General features: G+C 35.9%; 1 protein-coding gene and 2 non-coding genes across 3 annotated transcripts; all 3 read left to right on the top strand.

The window, feature by feature from the left end:
* Positions 1 to 12,554: 12,554 nt before the first annotated feature.
* Positions 12,555 to 24,463, top strand: gtpbp4 (GTP binding protein 4). Its single transcript, XM_062429576.1, has 17 exons — positions 12,555 to 12,654; positions 14,172 to 14,342; positions 14,457 to 14,560; positions 14,663 to 14,799; positions 15,129 to 15,229; positions 15,583 to 15,675; positions 16,437 to 16,628; positions 16,795 to 16,860; positions 18,084 to 18,173; positions 18,271 to 18,381; positions 18,921 to 18,998; positions 19,865 to 19,916; positions 20,011 to 20,111; positions 20,866 to 21,063; positions 22,140 to 22,205; positions 22,746 to 22,889; positions 23,982 to 24,463. Exons 1-17 carry the CDS (start codon positions 12,607 to 12,609, stop codon positions 24,132 to 24,134), a joined length of 1,905 nt encoding a protein of 634 aa, XP_062285560.1. The 5' UTR covers positions 12,555 to 12,606; the 3' UTR covers positions 24,135 to 24,463.
* LOC133991295 (small nucleolar RNA SNORA5) lies at positions 15,892 to 16,028 on the top strand. The gene has a single exon (XR_009926999.1). It is a non-coding gene; the product is annotated as a small nucleolar RNA SNORA5 (small nucleolar RNA).
* Positions 17,371 to 17,507, top strand: LOC133991286 (small nucleolar RNA SNORA5). Its single transcript, XR_009926990.1, has one exon. It is a non-coding gene; the product is annotated as a small nucleolar RNA SNORA5 (small nucleolar RNA).
* Positions 24,464 to 24,831: the final 368 nt, after the last annotated feature.

The raw sequence follows: 24,831 nt of genomic DNA on the forward strand, positions 1-24,831 counted from the left end.
ACGCCGGAGACAGCAGGAGGAGGAGGAGGGATCACTCTGTAACCAGGCTGCCTTCTCTTCTTCTTGTGTTGTTTTACTAGAGGAGAGCATGCTGTTATCTCCACCTTCTGGTATGGAGGGTTTAGTAGAACAGTGGTTCCTAACTAAAGGGGTCGGGAAGGATCACTGGTTTAATCAAAGGGGGGTCACAAGATGATAAGATGAGATAGGAGAAAACATGTGTTGGTTATATAGAAATAGGTATACACACACACACACATACACATACACACACACACACACACACACACACACACACACACACACACACACATATATACATATATATAAATAGGTATATAGAACGAAAGAACAATAGAGCGATAGATAGATAGATGGATGGATAGATGGATGGATGGATAGATGGATGGATGGATAGATGGATGGATGGATAGATAGATAGATAGATAGATAGATAGATAGATAGATAGATAGATAGATAGATAGATAGATAGATGATAGATGGATGGATGGATGGATAGATAGATAGATAGATAGATGGATGGATGGATGGATGGATGGATGGATGGATGGATGGATGGATAGATGGATAGATAGATAGATAGATAGATAGATAGATAGATAGATAGATAGATAGAATGATGGATAGATAGATAGATAGATAGATAGATAGATAGATAGATAGATAGATAGATAGATAGATAGATAGATAGATAGATAGATAGATAGATAGAATGATGGATAGATAGATAGATAGATAGATAGATAGATAGATAGATAGATAGATAGATAGATAGATAGATAGATAGATAGATAGATAGATAGATAGAATGATGGATAGATAGATAGATAGATAGATAGATAGATAGATAGATAGATAGATAGATAGATAGATAGATAGATAGATAGATAGATAGATAGATAGATAGATAGATAGAATGATGGATAGATAGATAGATAGATAGATATATAGATAGATAGATAGATAGATAGATAGATAGATAGATAGATAGATAGATAGATAGATAGATAGATGGATGGATGGATGGATGGATGGATGGATGGATGAATGGATAGATAGATAGATAGATAGATAGATAGATAGATAGACAGACAGACAGACAGACAGACAGACAGACAGACAGACAGACAGATAGATAGATAGATAGATAGATAGATAGATAGATAGATAGATAGATAGATAGATAGATAGATAGATAGATAGATAGATAGATAGATAGATAGATAGATAGATAGATAACACCTAAAGAAAACAAAGAAAATCTGTGTACACAGTCTTTCTTGAGCTGCAAGGTAAGCCAATCAATCAATCAAACTTTATTTATATAGCACCTTTCATCCAGGTTAATGTAGTTCAAAGCGCTTCACAGTTGATCAACAAGCCGATAATAAGACAGAACAAGTGTAGACGGAGGACGACATAAAGAAAAGGAATAAAAAAGATGAAGGAACAAAAACAAAGAACAAATTAATATTGACAGAAGATTAATCAGCTGCTATTTTGATAACTGAATAATCACTTATAATAAGTATTTTTTAAGCAAAAGTTTAAAAAAAGAAAGTTTGCTTCAGCTTCTTAATTGTAATTATTGGTTTTCTTTGTCAAACATGGTGATAACTGAATATATTTTGGACTCTTAAACTAGACATTTAGACTATGGGGAACTTTAATGTTTGTTTTTTTACTATTCTCTGATATTTTGTGGAATCAAATCAAAATAATCAAATAATCAGTAACTTTACTGGTAGATAAAGCAACATGTGACAAGGGTCCCAAGTAGACTTTCTTTTATTTGAAGGAGTTACAGGCATAAAAAGTCGGGAACCACTGTCCTATTACATTAAAGTCTCCTATTAAGTCCTGTGTTTTCTATAAATCTGAAAATAGCCATATACCCTCCATCACCTGAACTCCTCTGCAACATTTCCTCTCATACCAAGTGTCATTTGATTCCTTCAGAGTGTAATTTTAATTGTCTGACTCTATTGTTGATATCTAGGTTATGGTAAAAATACATGCTCCACCATGTCCTGTAGTCCGCAATGTTCACATCTATCTATAGCATGCTTATTTAAGATGTTAAATGGACTGACCAAACCCCATCCTTCATCTAATATCCTCCCCCTTTCTATTCCTAATACTTCCTCTCATTTATCCTACTTTTCTTTGAATTCTGTAGTAGTATCTTCCCGCCATTTCTTCTCTATATCTGAGTTGATTTGATCACACCTTTAACCTCAGCTTTGCTATATTTTACTACCATACCTATTTCTATTTTTCTTGTTGCTCCACATGAAATGCATCTCTATTCCTGCCCTTTTAATTAAGAATAATGTTTAACCCTCCTGTTGTCCTCGAGTCAAGGAAGGAAGGGAGGAAGAAGGAAGGAAGGGAGGGAGGGAGGAAAGGAAGGAGGGAGGGAGGGAGGAAGGAAGAAGGAAGGAAAGGAGGGAGGAAGAAGGAAGGAAGGAATGAAGGAAAGGAGGGAGGAAGGAAGGGAGGCAAGGAAAGAAGGAAGGTAGGAAGGAAAGGGAGGAAGGACAGAGGAAAGAAGGAAGGAAGGAAGGCAGGAGGGAGGGAGGAAAGAAGGAAGGAGGGAGGGAGAAGGGGAAAAGAGGTAGGAAGGAAGGAAGGAAAGAAGGACAGAGGAAAGAAGGTAGGGGGAGGAAAGAAAGAGAGAAGGAGGGAGGGAGGGAGGGAGGGAGGGAGGGAGGAAGGGAGGAAGGAAAGGAAGGAAGGAAAGAAGGAGGGAGGGAGGAAAGACAGAAGGAAGGGAAGAAAGGGGGATGGAGGAAGGAAGAAGGAAGGGAGGAAAGAGAGAGGAAAGAAAGAAGTAGAGAAGGAAGGGAGGAAAGAAGGAACAGTCAAAACAGACGGGGTCAATTTGACCCGGGAGGACGACACGAAGGTTAAGGTATGTCAGCTACTGTGTGATGCCTTCTATCTGACTGCATGTATTTAATTTCTGTTAGTTCTACTACTACTGGAATCACAACCCATCTAATGTTTGATTGGTGGTGATTTCGTCTACTAAGCATAGAAAGAGTAGAATAGCTAACATCACTAACCCTTTTATTTGACATTACATTTAAATTCTGGAATAATAAACACTGTCTCTACTCTATTGTCCAATGTTATAGATGCATCAACGGCAAATGGACCGCACTTTTATGGCGCCTATCTAGTCTTATAACCAGTCAAAGCACTTTTTTTACACTACAAGCCACATTCACCCTTTCACATACAGTTTCATACACCTTTGGCAGCCATTGGGAGCAATCTGGGGTTCAGTGTCTTGGCCAAGGACACTTCAACATGTGGACTAGACGAGCTGGGCATCAAACCACCGATCTTCTGATTAGTGGGGAACCAGCTCTACCTCCTGAGCCACAGCTGCCCCAAATGTGTATTTATGTCTTCACATATTCTGAATAATTTCTTTACATGTATATTTACTGACTTCATTTTTACTGTATTGTTTCCTTTTATCACTGTTAACAGGTTTAAATCAAGTCTTACTTCTTCTAGAGTCCATGGAAGGACAATTAATGACACAGTGGCATTTTATCACCTATTCTTATCTCATTTACTTTATTCTCTATTGTCCAACCGAAAATGTTTGTGTGTCCTTTTTAATTCTCTTGACATGGTTTTAATATACTCTGAGATGTATGACCCTCATTATGTCCCCTTAAGATTTAAGTTTAGTTTATTAAAGTCACACACACACACACACACACACACACACACACACACACACACACACACACACACACACACACACACACACACACACACACTCACACACACACACACACACACACACACACACACACACACACACACACACACACACACACACACACATTTATTAATAAAGTAAATAATCACATGTACTTATTTTTTTCATGTCCCTTAGAAGTAGTAGCAAACCAAAAGGTGGACAAATTATTAATAAATAAATAAAGCAATTTTGGACTTAAAAGGTGTAGGCTGAAGCATTTGCTTATAACATTGACCTTTTAGTCTTTAGTCTTTCTAATAGATCCCAATGTACATAACAAACACAAAACATCTACAGTAATTGGCTATGTATATAATGCACATATAATAATACAATGAAAATATACACATACATACACATATTTCCTTATATTATGCATGGTTATATATCCCCAGAAGTACCAATGTTGTTATACATGATGTAATCCATTACAAAATTAATTTAAACCTATAAGTTAATGTAAGAGGCATTTCATCCATTTCTACCTGTAAAACTGTCACTGGAGTCGTCTTTATGGCCCCAAAGCACAGTTTCAAAACTCAATACTAGATTGTGTCTAACATTTTTAATAATGTCTTTGATACTGATTGATTATACATCCAAGAACTGAACCAATTAGACCAATGTATAGTTTTCATAGGAAACCTATTTGCTTTCCACTCTCTGCCCCTCAACCCTCTAATAATATTCAGTATATTTTTACATTTTCCTGCTGTTCTTTCCAAGAGACCATCTTGTCAAACCGAATACCCAAATAAATGAAACAAGCTACTCTTTCTAAGTAATCTATAGTTAAAGATTGATTTGATTATGTATTTTCTTTTTCTTTTTTTACAGCTGAATATCTAAAACCCTGTTCCAGTACCCATGCCTCTACTTTCTCCATTGCTTGTTGTAACTTCTGAACTATGAACTCTCTATATTTTGTACCCCTGTGCACACAACTTCTTCATCTGCAAATAATGAGATCCCCACAGACCTATCTACATTGCTAAATATTTAATTTATCATATTTTCAAGGGGTTCCATTTGAATAAAATAATTTCCAACTATTGCTTACATCATCGTACCAACCTATTTGCTTTCCACTTTCTGCCCCTCAAACCTCTAATAATATTCAGTATCTTTTCACATTTTCCCGCTGTTCTTTCCAAGAGACCATCTTGTCAAACCGATTCCCCAAATAAATGAAACAAGCTACTTTTTCTAAGTAATCTTCATATAGTTTAAGATTGATTTGATTATATATTTTCTTTTTTTACAACTGAAATTCTAAAACCCTGTTCCAGTGCCCATGCTTGTACTTCCTCCATTGCTTATTATAACTTCTGAGCTATTTACTCTATATATCGTCCCCTTGTCCAGACAATTTCATCATCTGCAAATAATGAGACCCCAACAGACCTACCTACATTCCTAAATATTTAATTGATCATATTTGATATCGTATACTACCTCAAGGGGTTCCATTTTAATAAAATCCTCTCCAACTATTGCTTACATCGTTGTACCAGTTAAAAACAAATCCATCTTTATATTTTTCCTCTTATTCCCCATCTAATACATTGATGCTATTAATCTCTCTTTCCACATCATGTCATATACCTTTTTTAACGATGAAAAATGCAGCCACTGCACTTTCTTCATTAATAGGAGCTTTTTAAATGTTGTATTCTAAACACAGAGCAGGGTCTATAGTGCTTCTTCCTTTTCTAAATCCGCTATGATATCCACTTTTAAGTCTCCTTTCATTTCTAAATAATAAAAAAACCTTTCATTAATCATGTTTTACATAATTTTGCCTACATGAAAAGTTAGAGCTACTAGTCTGGATCTTTATTTGTTTAACAGACAGGAACAATTATGGATTATTTCCATTGAGTGGGCAAGGATCCCACTTCCCAAACCTTATTATACTACTTTATTAATACTTTTTTACTCCTATCACTACGATTATCTAACACACAGTATTTTATTTGATTTCTTTCCAGATTTCTTTTACACATTGTTTAATTCTGTCATTGAAAACATATTTATTGTATTTCCATGTCCCTTTTCACCCTGCTTTGCTTCTATGTTTCTTGCTGTTGTTCCCTCTCTCCCTCCTTTTTCATTATTACTCACAATTTCTACACTGTGTACTTTAACAAAGGTCCATGCCAATAATTCTCTTATCATATTTCCATCATCTTTCATTATCAGATATTCATATTCATTCCTATTCCCAGACTCTAGTTTTAATCATATCCCATACTCTCTCTAACGGTGTATATCTATCTAATGAGTCACCAATACTCTCTTTCAGTCCTTTATTATATTCCTCACTCCTGCCTTTCTCTTATACTTAACCAAAATTTGAAAACCCAGTGGTTCTTTTTTCAAAACTTTGAAAGCCTTATTTAGACTTTGTATTCCTTTACTGCATCCTTGTGTCCACCATGGAGCTACTTTTTTTTCTGCTCCTAATATAATTCTACTGATTTCACAATACAAGTCATTAACTGACTGTCTAAACATCAAGTGTTTCAGACACATCACATGTTATAGATGCGCTCTCATTTTAATCTATGGATCTATGAAAAGTTATTTAAAAATCGGTGACGTCATCACAGTGTAAAGTGTATGGGCCGAGGAGGATCTCATGGGTGTGGCCAGCAGGGGAAACAGTACTGTGCATATAGAGTGGGCTATGGATGTATTATAAGAGCTGATAGGGCACCGCCGCTGAGCCATTGGCCAATTTTCCCAGTGGTCACTCATGGTATTGCAACGAAAAATCCACCTGTTGACAGGACACCTCGAACAGCAGACAAGGTCAATTATGACTCTCTCTGTTGTACATTTTTGATCCATGAAGGTTTTAGATTTGTAAAACCATTCTTGATCTGGTATCCAGCTCTAATAATACATCCATGATATAGACGTCATTTAAACTGCGTTACTTCTACAGGTCATAATTACAATGGCCACTAGATGGAGTCTGTTACTCAAACATAAAGTTAGATCATTTTTAGCTGAATTTATGATCTATAGGGTTTTTTTTCCAAGGAGGACAGAACATGTGCTCTTATATTAAAAGCTAACCATCACTTTTCCAGGAGGAACTTCATCTTTAAATTCCAGCAACACTGATGGACTGTAAGCTTATTCACCGTTCCTGAATGTCTGAAGCTGTCTTATTCCTGTTATTATTCCTCCTTTAAGCATTTTTTAAAGTTCATCCTAGTTGCCAATATCATTCCTCTAACTCTTACTTTGTTGTACTGTTCAGCATTTCTGCACTTCACCAACAAACTGCCATCTCTTAACACCAATTCAATATCCCCAAGTGCTTTCCTCAATCCATTAATTAAGACAGTCAGTCTTAAAGACAATAATTCATGACCTACTTCAGAATTAAGAATGGTCTTTAACTCTTCCATCATTAGTTTTTCTGGATGGCATATTTCTTCTTTGCATTTCTTCAACATCCTTGAGTTCCTGTTAACCTCACTGAGTTGTTTCCTATTACTCACAATTCTTGTCCATTTAGGATCAGTATCTCCATCCTCAGACATCCCACTACTACTACTTTCATGTTTGATCCAGTCATATTCCAGATTATGACAAAAAAATCCAGCTCTATCAACATTCCCAGTCAGACGCTCTGCAGCAGAGCCCTTTATGATCCCTTCAAACAAAACTCAAGAAAGACATGAATGTAACCACAGGAGGTTTGTCATCAAGGCAAACAGTCAAAGATCTCCTGATGAGAAATCCACATTACGCTATTTAAGATGACAAAGGCTGGTTTAGAAGTGCAGTTTTGTTGGGTCCCTCCTCTGTTTGGTGTAAAAGGAAATGAACAAGAAGATTTAGAAAGATTACAAACTTGAAGCATGTTGGTTGGCTTTTATAATATTTAACCAAAACAAAAGTTATCTCCGAGTCAAACATTTCATTTATACAGTGAGCAACAATGAATGTTTGAGCTTCATTGTGCAGGATGATGTATGTGCAGAGTTTTACACTGAAATACTGTGTTCAAGTTCAAGTTCAAGCACTTTATTGTCATTGTATAGCACAACACAGTTACTTTGTGACAACCCCAGAGGTGCATTTTAAATTCAATACAAATAAATAAATACAGTATAAATAAAGCAATAGAGCTAAACAACAGAATAATCATACAAAAAAGGCCACAATATTGGAATGAAGCCAGGCTCATTGTTAAGTATTGAAGTCAGCAGTATAGCTTATTATTTTACATATAGTAAATAGTGTATTGCACCTCAGACTAAGGATATATCAGAGTTCAGAAGGTTTATGGCAGTTGTGAAAAAGCTATTTTTTAGTCTGTTTGTGCGTGTGTAGATTGATCTGAAGCTCCGCCTGATGAGAGGAGCTTAAACAGGTTATGTCCAGGATGAGTGGTGTCTTTGAGATTGTTTTTGGCTCTTCCCACACAGCGAATGTTATGGAAGTGTTCAAGGAATGGCATCTCAGTGCCAACAATGTCCACTGAAAACAATGTTTTCAGATTAATTTGCTGAAAGTGGAAAGTTTCTCTGCGCTTATTGAATATCCGATTATAAGTGGCCGGCCTATGGGCATGAGTCATGACATCACAAATAGTTTGGAGCCAATCGTCGTCCTGTATGCATTTTTTGTTATTTACGAGTATAAATTACAAAAGTTTACAAATGACAGCACCGTCATTGGGCAAATTTCTGGTGGGGGTGAGACCGTCTCAACATGGTGTTGACAAAATAACTTGAAGCTCAGCGCTCTAAAGACGTCAGAGATGGCTGCGGATTTCAGAAGGAATGCAGCCTCACCCTCCCCTATCAACCCAACAATGCAATGCTGCATATTTTAAAAAGATGTGAAAACTACTGTCACACGGCTAAAGCTGATGGCGATGACACAAAATGATGACAACAAGTTAGTGTCCAAAATCTTGATCTGCTGCTCAATACTGAGTGAACTATTTATATTTACTATTATATAGGAAGTGGTGAACTTGATGTACTTCCTGCGGCAGTACATCCTTAAAAAAAATAAAGTAACATTATGTGCAAGAGTACAATTGGTGTTAATGATAATCTTAGAAATTTCTGCATTGCACATTTATATATGGCAGATTTACTTACACAGATATTGTATACTGTATAAAGTATTTTATTTGATCACTTTCACCCTTACATTGCTACTTTCCCCCCCACTATACTGCTTGTGTCAATTTCAATTCGTCCCAAGGGGCATCAATAGATAAATCTTATATTATATTATATTATATTATAATGTATCATATTATATTATATTATATTATATTATATTATATTATATTATATTATATTATATTATATTATATTATATTATATTATATTATATTATATTATATTATATTATATTATATTATATTATATTATATTGTATCATATCATAGTATATTATATTAAATTATATTATATTAGCTTGTCTTATATTCAACCTGTTGCTGCTCCTCTCACATGAATATATTTTACATTTTACTCCAATTGTAAATTCTTTATTTTGCATATCATTTTTAACATTTCTTAATTTTTATATATTTTTTATTTTATATTTTAGACTGCTACCCACCAAACGTCACAATGACACAGTCCTCTTGTTGTCTATAAATCTGATTCTGATAGATAAAGTGTTCAGGATAAATAAACCTCTTTTGTTATCAGAGTGAGCCCTCTACATTATTTTAACTCTCTTTGGCGCAGCAATGAACTGCGAGCTCCCGCCCCTCCCCCCTCCTTTTCCTCCCTCGCGCTCACAGCGGGCCGTCCTGATTGGCCGAGACGGACAGTATGCGCACGCGGACCCACTCGTGATCGGCGCAGGTGGGCATGGCCTTAGAGACAACGGCGCTTTCTGATTGGTCGATTGTGGATCAGCACGGATCACAACAAATATGGAGTGGATTTGAAAATAGGTTCAAGTGGAGAAAAATAGACTAAAAATCACATTTATATAGCAGATAATATATTAATATTTTACTTTTAACACATTATTGACTTTAGTTTTAACAGCTCTTGAACTATTATTTTAACAGTTAAAAACTAAATTATTTTTTATTTTATTTTTTACTTAAAATGGACAAATGGAAACATTTTGAAACGAACAGGATAAGACATCTATGTTTCATGATTTTATTGTATCATTTTGTTTTCTGTTGTTTTTATTTATTATTTATTTATTTTCATTATTTTTTTCTTATTGAAAATTATTTATTTTATTTATTTTCTTGTGTTTTCTGCTTTTTTGTATTGTTCAGGTTGTTTTATGTATTTGTTGTTGGGTTTTTTGTTTTCTGCAATTTTTAAAATGTATATGTAAAGTCAGCTGTTTTTTAAATCAAATGTTCGTTGATTATAAAAGCCCATCCAACTTACAGGTATTATAAACTGTACAAAAACACACTCAGCACATAATTAAGCCTTAAATATTGTTTGGATATTTTGCCCCTTCTTCTCAGCTGTGTTCACTAATGTTGAATTGTCAGTGTCTGATTTGCTTTTATTTCCTCCTTGGTGTGAATAATTGGAATTTATGGATATCCTTGAATAATGAATATGCCATTATCATTCAGTGTCATCAGATTCATTTTATTGATATTTATTTTACATTCTCTCATTATTATGAGACACAGTGGTCACTATTATGAGAACACATCTCCAAACTTTTATGTGCTGTAAGGGATAGAATGCAAATTATCTGTACTTACTTACTTAATGTCTTACATGCATCTCTGTTATTACATTGTAGGTGCTTCATTGGTATAAACCCTGAAAGGCTAACACAGGCCAACTAGGGGAAGGTAATGTAGTGTCCAAGACAACGGAGAAGCCGGTCCAAAAAAAGCAACTGAGAATCCCTTAAGTGGCCACACTTCTAAAAAAAATCCATGGACTTTGAGTGGGGCTTTGTTTAGCCCACAACACATCTCCACAACAACGCAACCAGATGTTCATTTTAATGTAATACGTCTCAGAATTGAGTTCTGTTCACTTCAGTATATTTCAGTTGTGCAGTTCCAGGTTTGTTCTTTCATTTGCTTTCTATTGCACATGATCATAACTAATATGAATAATAATGGCTAATGAAGGCAGGGTACATTAAGTTGCAAATTGTATGTAGATTGTTGAGAACCTTTTTGACATGATTTATTGTTCTTATGCAGTGTATTTTACAAGAATTTCATTGCTTGAATTTTTTTAGCTACTGAATGTGTTTGATGCAGTGTAAAAATGCAATGCTATGCAGCCATCGCTTGTCATTGAATTCAGGTTACATCGGCTGGGACATGCAGATTTAGAATCTATTCAGGATCAGGAATGGTGTTTTTTTGGACTGTATTTAAATACTTTAAATTTTACAGTCACTGAGTTTGTTTGACACTACACTGGCTTCAATAAATGCCTATGGTTGTAACAATATCTGTTATCCCAGCCATTTCTATGCTAGCAATTCAGAGAGGTTTTCATCTTGAAATGTAAAATTTTGTGAAATGTAAATTCATTAGCATTAGGCAGTGCTAAAACAGTTTTATATTACAGTAGTAAGATGTTCAAGGAAATTACAGTAGGAACGTAAAATAACAGTATAAGGGCAACCAAACAACTGACAGTATTATACTGTAAAACTTATATTTGACTGATTGCTGTAATATGTTTTACAGTAATATACTGTTGTTGTAGTTTATAGTAGGGATACTGTAAAATAACACTAAAAAGCTGGCCACTGTAGCTGCCAGGTCTTTACTAATTTAACCATATTTTTTCTTACAGTGTGTGCAGAGTGTGTTAGCTTTAATTAGTTATTTGTTGAGCAATATTTAACAGATCATATAAGAACAGCTTCATCGTTTGTTCAAAGGCAGCATACAGAGCAGCCTAGCCAGCATGTTTCAAACTCGTTTCAATACATTCAAATAACTTGCCCACTAACATAAAGCCGGCAGCTACACTGTTGGCGTTGGAAAGTTAAGGCGGTTATAAACAGGAACAAACACAGCGCTTTCTCTCACACACATACAGACATATATATATATAATATTAATATATTATTATGTATGTATATGTATATTATATGTATTATAACAGACTACATACATACATACAAAATTTGTACAAATGCAGTTGAATTAAATCAGAATATGTTTAGAGGTAGGTGAAGGGGCCTATACAAATTACCAAACCAATTAATACTACTACTCCTATAACTACTACTAATAATAACACACTTTTTGTTGGTGCAGTGTCTATATTTGGCCAAAAGGGGGCGGTGTGTTAAAAACTATCTTTTAGTCTCTTTTCTGCTATGTTTAGAGGTAGGTGAAGGGGCAAATACAAATAAACAAACAAATGAATAATAATAATAATAATAATAACGATAATATAATGATAATGATAATGATAATCATAATGATAATCATAATAATCATAATAATATACTTTTTGTTGGTGCAGTGTCTGTATTTGGCCAGCAGGGGGCGGTGTGTTAAAAACTCTCTTTTAGTCTCTTTTCTGCTATGTTTAGAGGTAGGTGAAGGGGTAAATACAAATTAACAAACAAAGTATTAATAATAATAACCATAATGATCATAATAATAATAATAACCATAGTAATAATCCTAATAATAATGATAATAATATACTTTGTGTTGGTGCAGTGTCTGTATTTGGCCAGCAGGGGGCGGTGTGTTAAAACTCTCTTTTCCTGTATAAACGGAACCAGCAGCTTCCTTTCCCCGTGCCGTCAGCGGACAACAACGTGTCCCGACAAAATGGCACTTTATAATTTTAAGAAGATTATGGTGGTTCCCACCGCCAAGGTGAGTTTAAAACATCATTTTAAATGTTTAAAACTGTGCTTGTTTTATTGTTGTCGGTCGTTGAGCTGAGGATGACGGTAAAAGTAGAAAAGAGAGAGAAACACGGAGGAGGAGAGAAACACGTGTTGGGCTGCTGCTGCTGTCCATCCTAAAATACACAGTCAGTTATTATTATAGCAGGGGAATAAAGTGGTAACTGTGCTTTTATTACTGAGGCAGAAAAGTCTTGTTAAAGGTTGTTAAATAATGTTTTATGTACCAAACTCTGCTGGGAAAATGTTAAGTTTAACTCGTGTTTCTGTCCATTTAAATACCACGTTACGGTTATATAAACAGAGATAAACTGCTGCTATGTGACTTATATGTATGCCGAAATTACCACAAGACATTAATAATATTGGGTGGTAATACCAGACATTATAATAACGTATTTGGTATTGCTTGCAAGCGAGATACACTAAATTTGCAGGTTTTCCAGATTTGGTTGGTGCAGATTTGGTCAGAAAAATTGGTTTATTTGAGATTTTAGGCATGGAAACAGCATGTTATTGTCAGAAAAACAAATAAAATGGAAATTGTAATTGTTCACTGAGGCAGAAAAGTCTTAAAGGTTGTTATATAATGTTTATGTACCAAACTCTGCTGGAGAAATGCTAAGTTTAACTCCTGTTTCTGTCAATTTAAATACCAAGTTGCGGTTATATTAACAGAGATAAAGAACTGTTATGTGTATTATATGTATGCCGAAGTTACTACAAGACTATAATAATTTTGGGAGGTAACATGACATTATTAAAATGTGTTTGCTGTTGCTTCCAAGTGAGGAGATATTTAATTTGTAGTTTTGCGAATGAGGTTTGGTGAGGCTTGGTCTTTAATTGGTGTATTTGAGATTTCAGGGATGTAAACAGCGTGTTATTGTCAAGAAATGTGAAGGCAACAGATCAAGTGAACTGTACATGCAATCATCACCTTAATCAAAACAATAAAATCACAGTTTTAGTATCTACACAATGGCAGAAACCCAACAAAAGTTGCTTTATAAACAATGTCAAATAATCTTATGAGGATTATTTACCTTGTCTGTGTTTAAAAGGTTTAAATCTTTTCGAATAAACTAGTTCAAGATAGTTCTAATCATGTTTAGTCACTTTACTTTCCCTTCATGTGTTAAAATGTAAATTACTATGTGAAAGTAAGATGTCTTTTAGTTATTAAAGGATTATAAATCACATTTCGAGTTGACATGTGACAACTTGAAATATTTGTGTTTTTAGTCAATATATCGTGCATTTTATAGACTACATTTATGCACCTAACTGATAAAAAAAGAGCAGATTTAGATAGACACAATTAAAGCTACAGTAGGATTTAATGCTGTATTAAAATATAACATTTGGATTAAACTCGTCTGTTTATCAGCTTCCCATTAAACTTATTAATGTTAAGGAGAAAGTAAAGCCGTCTTCACATTTCTCTCCTCTAACTGTTCTTCCTCTTCCTCCTCTCTCCTGCAGGATTTCATCGACATCACTTTATCCAAAACCCAAAGGAAGACGCCCACGGTGGTCCACAAACACTACCAGATCCACCGTATCCGACACTTTTATATGCGAAAGGTGAAATTCACCCAGCAGAACTACCATGACCGACTCTCGCAGATCCTCACCGACTTCCCCAAACTGGACGTAAGTCAAGAAAACTAAAAGAAAAAAACGTCTGGAATAATTTAATTAAACTATTTTTCATGGTTTTGATCATGTGTGATGTGTTATTTTGACCCTTATGTGTGTTTTCTTCAGGACATCCATCCGTTTTACGCCGACCTGATGAACGTCTTGTATGATAAAGATCATTATAAATTGGCTTTGGGGCAGATTAACATCGCCAAGAATCTGATTGACAAGTAAGTTTATCCAAAAATCTTTTACTTTACTTTTTAGTTCTTCTGTTACAATGAAGTTTGAGCCTCTAACGACCCATTTATCTATTTTTTTAACCCCTCAAGTGTTTCCAAAGACTACGTACGTCTGATGAAGTACGGAGACTCTCTGTATCGGTGTAAACAGCTGAAGAGAGCCGCTCTGGGTCGGATGTGCACCATCCTGAAGCGTCAGAAGTCCAGTCTGGAGTATCTGGAACAAGGTTAGAAAGAGAGAGAGACTCTGTGTGCGTTTTTATGGGATCTGTGCGGAGTGAAAAAACATGTAAAACATAAAAAACACCGACAACCTCATTCACAAATATCAGCAAATCTGCAAATATGTTAAATTTTGCTTTCAGTTTTTGAGTTGAAGTTTTTACTACTCAATGCTCTCCTCTTTCAATGAGAGCCATCAGCTTCACTCTCATTGAATATGAGAACAAAATAAAACTCTCCCCAGGTGGCTTATTAACCTCTAGCTCTGTCTGATCATCTTTTCTGTGTTTTATATGTGAGAATAATTAAACTTCCTGTCGTCTCTCCTCTGCAGTCCGTCAGCATCTGTCTCGTCTGCCGACCATCGACCCGAACACCAGGACCCTGCTTCTGTGTGGTTACCCCAACGTGGGCAAATCCAGCTTCATCAACAAGGTAAACGACGTGTGTGTGTGTGTGTGTGTGTGTGTGTTTGTTTGTGTGTGTGTGTGTTAGCTGTAGCGTCCACACCCCTTTACATTATTATGCTATTATATTATCATTATATCAGTGCTATAAAATTATCTTCAAATGACAATAATATTGTTTATCGTGATTATCTCTGAGACAATATATCGTCCAATAAAAGTAGTTATGGTGACCGGCCTAAAGACAATAATTAATAATGCATTATTAAGCCGGTACATGTATTATTATACAAAGATCATGATTGTTATTAATTATTGGTATCACAGTGTTTGACTCCTCTTATTTTACCGTTAACGTGATTAACTTGTTTCTTTTCTCAGGTGACCCGAGCAGATGTTGACGTGCAGCCGTACGCGTTCACCACCAAGTCTCTGTTTGTGGGTCACATGGACTACAGATACCTCCGCTGGCAGGTGAGATGATGATGATGATGATGATGATGATGATGATGATGATGATGATGATGATGATGATGATGCTGTTACTGTTCCCCTTATCTGTTTACTGTCGTTGTATTTATTCATAGCTTTGTACGATTTGCTAATTACAGTAAACCTGTTTTAACATTTCCAAAAGTCTTAAACTAAAGTCTTATCATTAATATTCTTTACATAAACTAGTAACACTTTTGCAGCCTTGTCAAATTCAGTGCTTCCTGCTCCGTGGACGCCACTGGCCAAAATGGCTGCTACAGTGAAGCTGTAGTTCATGGGCCCCAGGGTGCTCCATCATGCCCACTGGGGATAAATATGTACTACACACAGTTAAAAAAAACAACTAGTAACACAATGATTCTTTCCTGAGATTGATCCGATCCTAAATATTGAGCCAAAATTGATAAAATTCTTTGAGGTTTATTTGTGTTTTTTTCCTCCATTTTTGTTAATTAACCATCCAGTTTATGTTTGTTCTGGTTTTAAAAGCTCAAACTATGTACATGTAGAGATGTTAAGAGTGTTTTTATGAGAGGAACTTTTTGATTTATTATGTAGATTTGAAGGTTTATTTTCTTGTACATGTTTAATTTGTTTTTACAGCTTTTTGGATCATTATTTCTGTATATTTCTGTAATTTCACCTGCTATAAAAGCCTAAAACCTGCAGAAACACACCAACACCAACACTTCCTGTCATCCTCTCCCTTCCCCATGTTAACTCTGTGTTTCTATGACCAGGTCGTAGACACCCCCGGTATCCTGGATCACCCTCTGGAGGAAAGGAACACCATTGAGATGCAGGCCATCACTGCTCTGGCTCACCTGCGAGCGGCCATCCTCTACGTCATGGACACGTCGGAGCAGTGCGGACACACTCTGGCGGAGCAGCTGGTGCTCTTCAACAGCATCCGCCCGCTGTTCGCCAACAAGGTCGGTCGTCACGTCAGATTATTACACCTCAACGTCTCCAATCTGAATCCAGTTTGAGACTTTTATTGTATGACCAATGTCCAAAAAAAGCAATTTCTACATCACAAATGAAAGAAAAGCGACTGTGTGAGTGATGTGAAGTAATAATTCCTGTTTCTCTCTGCAGCCTCTCATCGTCGTTGCCAACAAGTGCGACGTGAAGAAGATCACTGAACTGACCGAGGAGAACCAGGTGGGTGATCTGAAGCCTTTAAATTATCTTTATCTCCTTTTTTTTAATATGGTTTATCTATTCTTGCCTTTTTATTTCTAACGTTATGTTATGAGTTGTTTATTTTGCTGCCTTGTGAATCACTTGTAACTTAGATTTTTTTTAAAGTGCTCTATTAAAAGTTAAAATTATATCATTAATCGTAATAACTGCAGAAAACAATGGCAGACTTTCACAACCATTAATGCTAAATACATGAGTTATTAAAATAGCAGACAGTAGATGTGAACTAGAAACTTGCTGCTTTGATTATAATGCAGTGGAAAATACACAAGGAGTAACTTTCATTCAAAATGAAATTTAGAATATTAAATAACAGTAACCCTCAAAATATTCACTTTATTTTATTACTCTTGTATTTATTCATAGCTTTTTAAGATTTGCCAATTACAGTAAACCTGGTTTAACATTTCCAAAAGTCTTAAACCAAAGTCTTATCATTAATATTCTTTACATAAACTAGTAACACTTTGCAGCCTTGTCAAATTCAGTGCTTCCTGCTCCGTGGACGCCACTGGCCAAAATGGCTGCTACAGTGAAGCTGTAGTTCATGGGCCCCAGGGTGCTCCATCATGCCCACTGGGGATAAATATGTACTACACACAGTTAAAAAAACAAACTAGTAACACAATGATTATTTCTTGAGATTTATCCTATCCTAAATATTGAGCCAAAATTGATAAAATTGTCTTAAAATGACATTTTTTTAGGTTTTATTTGTGTTTTTTTCTTCCATTTTTGTTAATTAACCATCCAGTTTATGTTTGTTCTGGTTTTAAAAGCTCAAACTATGTACATGTAGAGATGTTAAGAGTGTTTTTATGAGAGGAACTTTTTGATTTATTATGTAGATTTGAAGGTTTATTTTTCTTGTACATGTTGTTTTTGCAGCTTTTATTTCTGTGTATTTCTGTTTATTTCTGTTTATTTCGCCCGCTGTAAAAGCCTAAAACCTGCAGAAACACACTAACACACATTAAAATCTATTGATTGTAATTTTAAATGCACATTTCTGGAAGGCATAATAAAAAAAGTGCAAGGAGACATAACTTATGTAAAACTAAAAACACTAAAAACCATCTTTGTTTATATTCAGAGAGATCTAAATCTGAAGTGTTAAAGATTTAGTTTAACGTCACTTTTTCTTCTCTGATGTTCGTCTTTTTTTTTTTTTCTGTGGTCAGAAAATCTTTACCGACCTCACAGCTGAGGGGATCCCCGTCATCGAGACCAGCACCCTGACTGAGGAGGGAGTCATGCAGGTTAAAAACGAGGTGAGGAAACAGACGTCGAGGCTCGTACGGAGGAAGAAGAAATAGTGTTTATATTTAACTGTGAGCGAGTTTTAATGTTCCTCTCCGTGTGTTTCAGGCCTGCGACCGACTCCTCTCCCATCGCGTCGACAACAAGATGAAAGGAAAGAAGGTCCATGATGTTCTGAACCGTCTCCACCTCGCCATGCCTGCCAAGAGAGACGACAAGGTACACATATGATTCTTCTTCTTCTCCTTTTCCTTCTCCTCCTTCTTCTGCTTCTTCTAGCAGCTTCTTCTTCTTCTTCTTCTTCTTCTTCTTCTTCTTCTCCTTCTTCTTCTTCTTCTTCTTTTCCTTCTTCTTCTCCTCCTTTTCCTTCTCCTTCTTCTTCTTCTCCTTCTCCTTCTTCTTCTCCTTCTTCTCCTCCTCCTTTTCCTTCTCCTTTTCCTTATCCTTCTCCTTCTTCTTCTCCTCCTCCTTTTCCTTCTTCTTCTTCATCTTCATCTCCTTCTCCTTTTCCTTCTCCTCCTTCTTCTTCATCTTCTTCTCCTTTTACTTTTCCTTCTTTTTCTCCTTCTCCTTCTCTTTCTTCTTCTTCATCTTCTTCTTCTTCTTCTCCTTCTTCTCCTTCTCCTTTTCCTCCTCCTTCTTCTTCTCCTCCTTTTCCTTCTCTTTTCCTCTCCTCCTCCTCCTTCTTCTCCTTCTCCTTCTCCTCTAGCTTTATCTTTGAGCTGTTTTCTGATGATTGAGCCTCTTTTCTTCTCCAGGTCAGACCTCCGTTCATCCCAGAGGGAGCGATGGCGCGTAAGAAGGCCATGGAGGTGGACGCACCCAAACGCAAGACGGTAGGTTCGGTGTTCAACTTCAGACGAAAAGATTAAAAAAAACTGTCTAGACATAAACAACAATATTTTCTTCATATTTATAGTTTAACTTCAACATTTTAGAAACCCTCCTTTGACTTCCAGTTGAAACACGTTATTTAAATCTTTTGTGTTAAAGCTGCAGTGTTGGGCTTTTGTCTCCCCCTGCTGGCCGTGAGAGTTATTACATAAACACTGCTCTGTCTCTACTGTAGCTACAGCTGTAAAATGGAGGATAAATAGCTTTGAGGATTATAACCAGTAGGATTAAGCTGGACCTGAGTGTCGGGTAGAGCTGGGCGATATGTACAAAATCAACTATCACGATATTTTAGACCAAATACCTCGATATCGATACTGCAATAATATTGTAGAGATGCTTCACTAAATATTTACACTATGAAATCTTTGATAAATAATCATCAGTAATGTGGATATAATGACAACGTGGATAAAAGGTAAATAACAGAACAGCTAGAAACCGTTTGGTAAGCTCAGAAAATCACATATTTTACTTTAATGCAGCTTTAAAACCAGGTAAAGACGACTCTGATGACATAATCGCGATATTACGATATCCAAAATCTAAGACGGTATCTTGTCTCATATCACGATATCGATATAATATCAATATATTGCCCAGCTCTACTGTCGGGGTCCAAACATGACTTTAATGTTTGCTGATGAACTGGAGAAGTTACACAAAGATCATTTTATGTTGTTTACTGACTGAGAAATGAACTATTTTGTCTTAAAGTGTAAAAAAAAAAAAATGAGATAAGTGAAACATTTTTCTTCATGTTGTTATTTTTGTATTGAACTCATTTTATTTGATGCTCGTCTTACAGGAGAGAGATCTGGAGGTGGAGCTTGGAGACGATTATATTCTGGATCTGCAGAGTGAGTCTTTATTATCAAGCTGCTGCTGCTGTGCATTAAACTGTAAATATTTATTTCTGTAATGTTGATTAATGTTTATTATTTATTTTTAAAGAATACTGGGATCTGATGAACGAGGAGGAGAAGAACGATAAGATCCCTGAAGTCTGGCAGGGACACAACATCGCTGATTACATCGATCCTGACATCATGAAGGTAAACACACTCGTTTTAATGTTAGGGAGGAATATCTTCAATATCTTCAAAGTGACTTCTAATATAGTGGAATAAAGCTGGAGATCTGATTCATAATCAATAAAATATAAACATGAGATGGATATTAATGTCATGAGGAGAATGTTGACATTAAGTGACAGAAATCCTTCTTAAAACACAGTAAACACCCTTAAATTATCCCTCAATTTACCTCTTAACCCTCCTGTTGTCCTCGAGTCAAGGAAGGAAGGGAGGAAGAAGGAAGGGAGGGAGGAAAGGGGGGAGGGAGGGAGGGAGGGAGGAAAGGGGGGAGGGAGGGAGGGAGGAAGGAAGGAAGGAAGGTAGGAGGGAGGGAGGAAAGAAGGAAGGAGGGAGGGAGGGAGGAAAGAAGGACAGAGGAAGGAAGGGAAAAAGGTAAGGGGGAGGAAGGAAGGAAAGAAGGAGGGAGCGAGGAAGGTAGGACAGAAGGAAGGAAGGAAAGGAGGGGAAAAGGAAGGGAGGGAAGGTAGGAGGGAGGGAGGAAAGAAAGAAGGAAGGAGGGAGGGAGGGAGAGAGAAAGGAAGGAAAGAAGGACAGAGGAATGAAGGAAGGGAGGAAGGTAGTGGGGAGGAAAGAGAGATGGAGGGATGGAGGAAGGAAAGGAAGGAAGGAAGGGAGGAAAAAACAAAGGAAACCCTGTTAAATAAGCCTTAATTTCCTCTCTCCTAAAACTCTTCTCATCATCTTCTCGTCGTTTTTACTTCCTGTCTCACAGAAACTGGAGGACCTGGAGACGGAGGAGGATCTGAAGGAGAAAGCCGGAGAGTACGACTCTGACGAGGACAGCGAGGACGAGGAGATGCAGGAGATCCGAGTCCTCGCCAAACAGATCCGAGAGAAGAAGATGCTCATCGTGGCTCATTCGAAGGAGAAGGACATACACGGGCCGCGCATGCCGAGGACCGCAACCAAGGTAACGAAGCATGTCTGACGTCAATTTAGAGGAAGTGATGCTGTTATAAAGCTCAGGAGGTTTTATAGGAACCAGATTAACGAGATCCTGGTTTAAAATGATCAATATTAGTTAATAAATTAGTTTTAAACTCTTCTCTGTCTTGATGATGATGATGAATCTAATGATAATAATTATAGATTAATATACATGTTACTATTATCTAAAGATTGTCAGTTCAGGAAGACAAAAATAAACATGCAAAATAACTAAATAATACTCACATTTATGACTTCAGTTGGCCTTCAGGTGTCTCTCATATATGGCATTAATGTGAATAGTCGCCTTTGCAGCTTTAACAAGAGTTAAACTTTCTGCAGTTATTTTATTTTTATCTTTTATTTCTTTTCTGAAACCCAAATACAGTAGAAATGTGTTTATTGGGACCATGTACAGTGTTAAATATACATGTCCCCATTTAATGTGCAGACAATAATAATAATAACTTTATTTGTATCTATAGCAACTTTCATATAAGAAATGCAGCTCAAAGGGCTTTATAACAAATTAATTGCATACACAAAAAGCTTCACATTAAAAGGAGCAAAAAGCAATGTTAAAAAGAAGAGAAATAATGCAATTAATAAGTAATAATGGAAAATTAAAATAGTAGTAATGTTAAAATAGTAAAAAATAGTCCATAGTAAAAGTAGCTAAGAAATAGAATATATGAAATCAAGTAAAATAAAACATTTTTAAAATAAGTTCATTAATGCATCAGTGTGAAGATGACTGATGTAAAGTTTTTTAAGTTATTGTATTTTTTAAAATATTTAGCGAGCTCTCTGATATCTAAAGGTAGTTTGTCTCAAAGTTTTGGGGTGTGTTGTACCAGAATTAACTCATAACCTTGTTTTGTCTACAGTCACTTCAGTAGGTCAATATTAAAAAAGTTAACAGCACAATAAAAAAAACACATAATTCCTCCACTGTTGTGTGCCTCAGTAACCATGGTGATTACAGTGCTTTAACTTTATATAATTACTACGTTTTGTAACATGAGCGTATCTCTGAATTTGTGTGTTTTTCATGAACAGGTTGAGAGGAAGAACATTGAGAAGCAGATGGGCGATCTGGGTCTGGATATGGAGGATAAGGACGAGGTTAGTTATAATTCATATGTGTGATGATGATATTTGTTCCTTCCTTCCTTCCTTCCTCTTCTCCTTACTTCTTTCCTCTTTTCCTCCCTCCCTCCTTACTCCTTTCCTTCCTTCCTTCCTTCCTTCCTCATTCCTTCCTTCTTTCCTTCCTTCCTTCCTTCCTTCCTCATTCCTTCCTCCCTTCCTTCTTTCCTCACTTCCTCCCTTCCTTCCTTCCTTCCTTCCTTCCTCATTCCTTCCTTCCTTCCTTGACTCGAGGACAACAGGAGGGTTTGAGTTTTAATTTTCCTTGAATTACTTTTATCTCCTTTTTATAATATGGTTGTATGCTATTCTTGCCTTTTTTTTTTTATTCATCAGATTGTTTTTATTAGTTAAGTTTAAAGCTGAAGTATTTAAAGATTTGTGTATTTTGCTGCTTTGTGAAGCACTTTGTAACTTGGTATTGATGTCTGTGAGTTTTGACTGAGACTTTATGAGCGTCTGAAACTTGTGAGGGAAGTTTTTTAATGAACATTTCCCTCTTGGTACTTTCTTCAGAGTCATTACGCACAACAGGCCCGACGGTCTCGCAGCGTCACCAAGAAACGAAAGCGTGAAACTTCGGCTCCTCCTCTCTCCAAAACACGCAGCCAGAGCGCCTCCCGTCCTCCTCGAGACAAGTCTGGACTCAGAGACGCAAAGGTACGTGATGGAGTCTTTAAATTACACTCCAGTTTTGAAGCATGTATTCACATTTTGACTTTTATAAGACGGTCCTGAATACGATGGTTCTCTTTGTAATAAAAACTAACAAAGATTTAGTTCTGCAATTCGTAAAGGAAGAAAAATAAAGATGTTAGTCTAATTCAGGATGTGCAGATGTCAGTTAATCCACAGCTGAGTGTGATATCAAAGTCAGCTGATAAATAAATAAAGCTGCATTTTTGATACGTTAAAGTTTTAATTTTTCACGTTTCTTTGCCGTCTTAATTGTACAAATCCAGCGAAAATTATATCAGAATGAATGTTTCTCTTTTTCTGAAGATTTTTAAATGTTCAGAAGTTTATTTCTTTGTCTAATAAAGTTAATTTTAAGTGATATATAATATTAATCTCAGGTTAAAAACATTAAAGTTCATCCAAATTAGTATTTCCACTAATTTGCAGAGCTTCAATGATTAGTTGATTGACAGAAAATAAAGTGTCAACTATTCTGATAATGAATTTATTGTTTTGAGACATTTCTTTGTAAGAAAATAGGTATAAATTCGTTGATGTCAGCTTCTCACATATATATATTTAATAGTTAATTTAGTTTTCTATGATTATAAACTGAACATCTTTAGGTTGTGAACTGTTTGTGGGGACAAGAAAAGATTCAAGATTTCCTTTAGTGTCACTTTCATTTATGCACTTCAATACATAAGAAAACTAAATATTGTTAACCGTAAAAACACACAAGAAAAAATAGTGCAAATTGAAATTTAGTTAATGGCAAACTAAAATGAATAAGCCTGGAGAAAAGTCATGATTTAAAATAAATCTAAATTAAAAGCATCGGTCTAAATGAAGCTCGTCTTGAGCTTTAGGAAACAGTGATCGACATGTTGTCACCTTTTTTTTTTAACATATTTTTAATTGAATAAATACTCAACAGATGACCCAACAATGAAATAAATCATCAGCCTCAGCCTCATTTTAAATATAGTCTTAAATTACTGGGAAAACATCTTTTAAAAGTTGATTAGAAGCTGAGGACTCATGTCTGTGTCTCCTTTCTTTTCCGTTCCTCAGATGGCGAAGAAGGCGAAGAAGATGATGAAGAACTCCCAGAGAGACATGAACCGCGACGGCAAGAAGGGAGAGGCGGACAGACACGTGTTCGACCTCAAACCCAAACATCTTCTGGCCGGGAAGAGGAAGTCAGGAACCAACGACCGCAGATAAAACACTTCTGCTCCTCCTTCTTCTTCTTCTTCTTTCTTTTTTTTTCTTTTTTTCTCTGGACTGTTGTGACCTGGACGCTCTTGGACATCAGTCTTTATTCTGTGTGTTTCCTCAGCAGTTAAAAAAAACAAAAGAACATGAAACATCTTCTTTTTAACTTGAGGAAACTGTTATTTTTATGACATGGGAACGTCGGCACCGAGCTGCTGCAGGAGAGCACCAGCTCATTTAAATAAGTCATAATAACAATTATAGTGTATTTCGTGTATTTGCCAACTCTATATAGAACTATGTTTTGTCACTATCAAAAATTTAGACCTGGATTAACTCTGATGTGTCAAAAAACTGTTAAACTTTAAATGCCTTACAGCCGAGGTAATGTTGGGTTAACGTTGGATAAAGTGATGATGATGATGATGATGATGATGATGATGATGATGATGATGATGATGATGATCCTCTCTTCACAGCTCCTCTCTTGTGAAAAACATCCATTAAGAAACAAAGGAGCCAAATAAAAAATTATATACACCTGAATTCATCTCTGCAGCCTGTCGAGTTTTTTGTCTCTTAACAAACATTATATTATATTCTGTTTATATTTATAACATCATTCTGCATTTAAATAGAGAGAAATGTCTCCCAATGTAATCTTAACCTTTGTGTCGTCATGTCTTCATGTCTGTTTTGACTGTTC

Source organism: Scomber scombrus, chromosome 11 (genome assembly GCF_963691925.1).
Source record: "Scomber scombrus chromosome 11, fScoSco1.1, whole genome shotgun sequence".
NCBI classification, from domain to species: domain Eukaryota; kingdom Metazoa; phylum Chordata; class Actinopteri; order Scombriformes; family Scombridae; genus Scomber; species Scomber scombrus.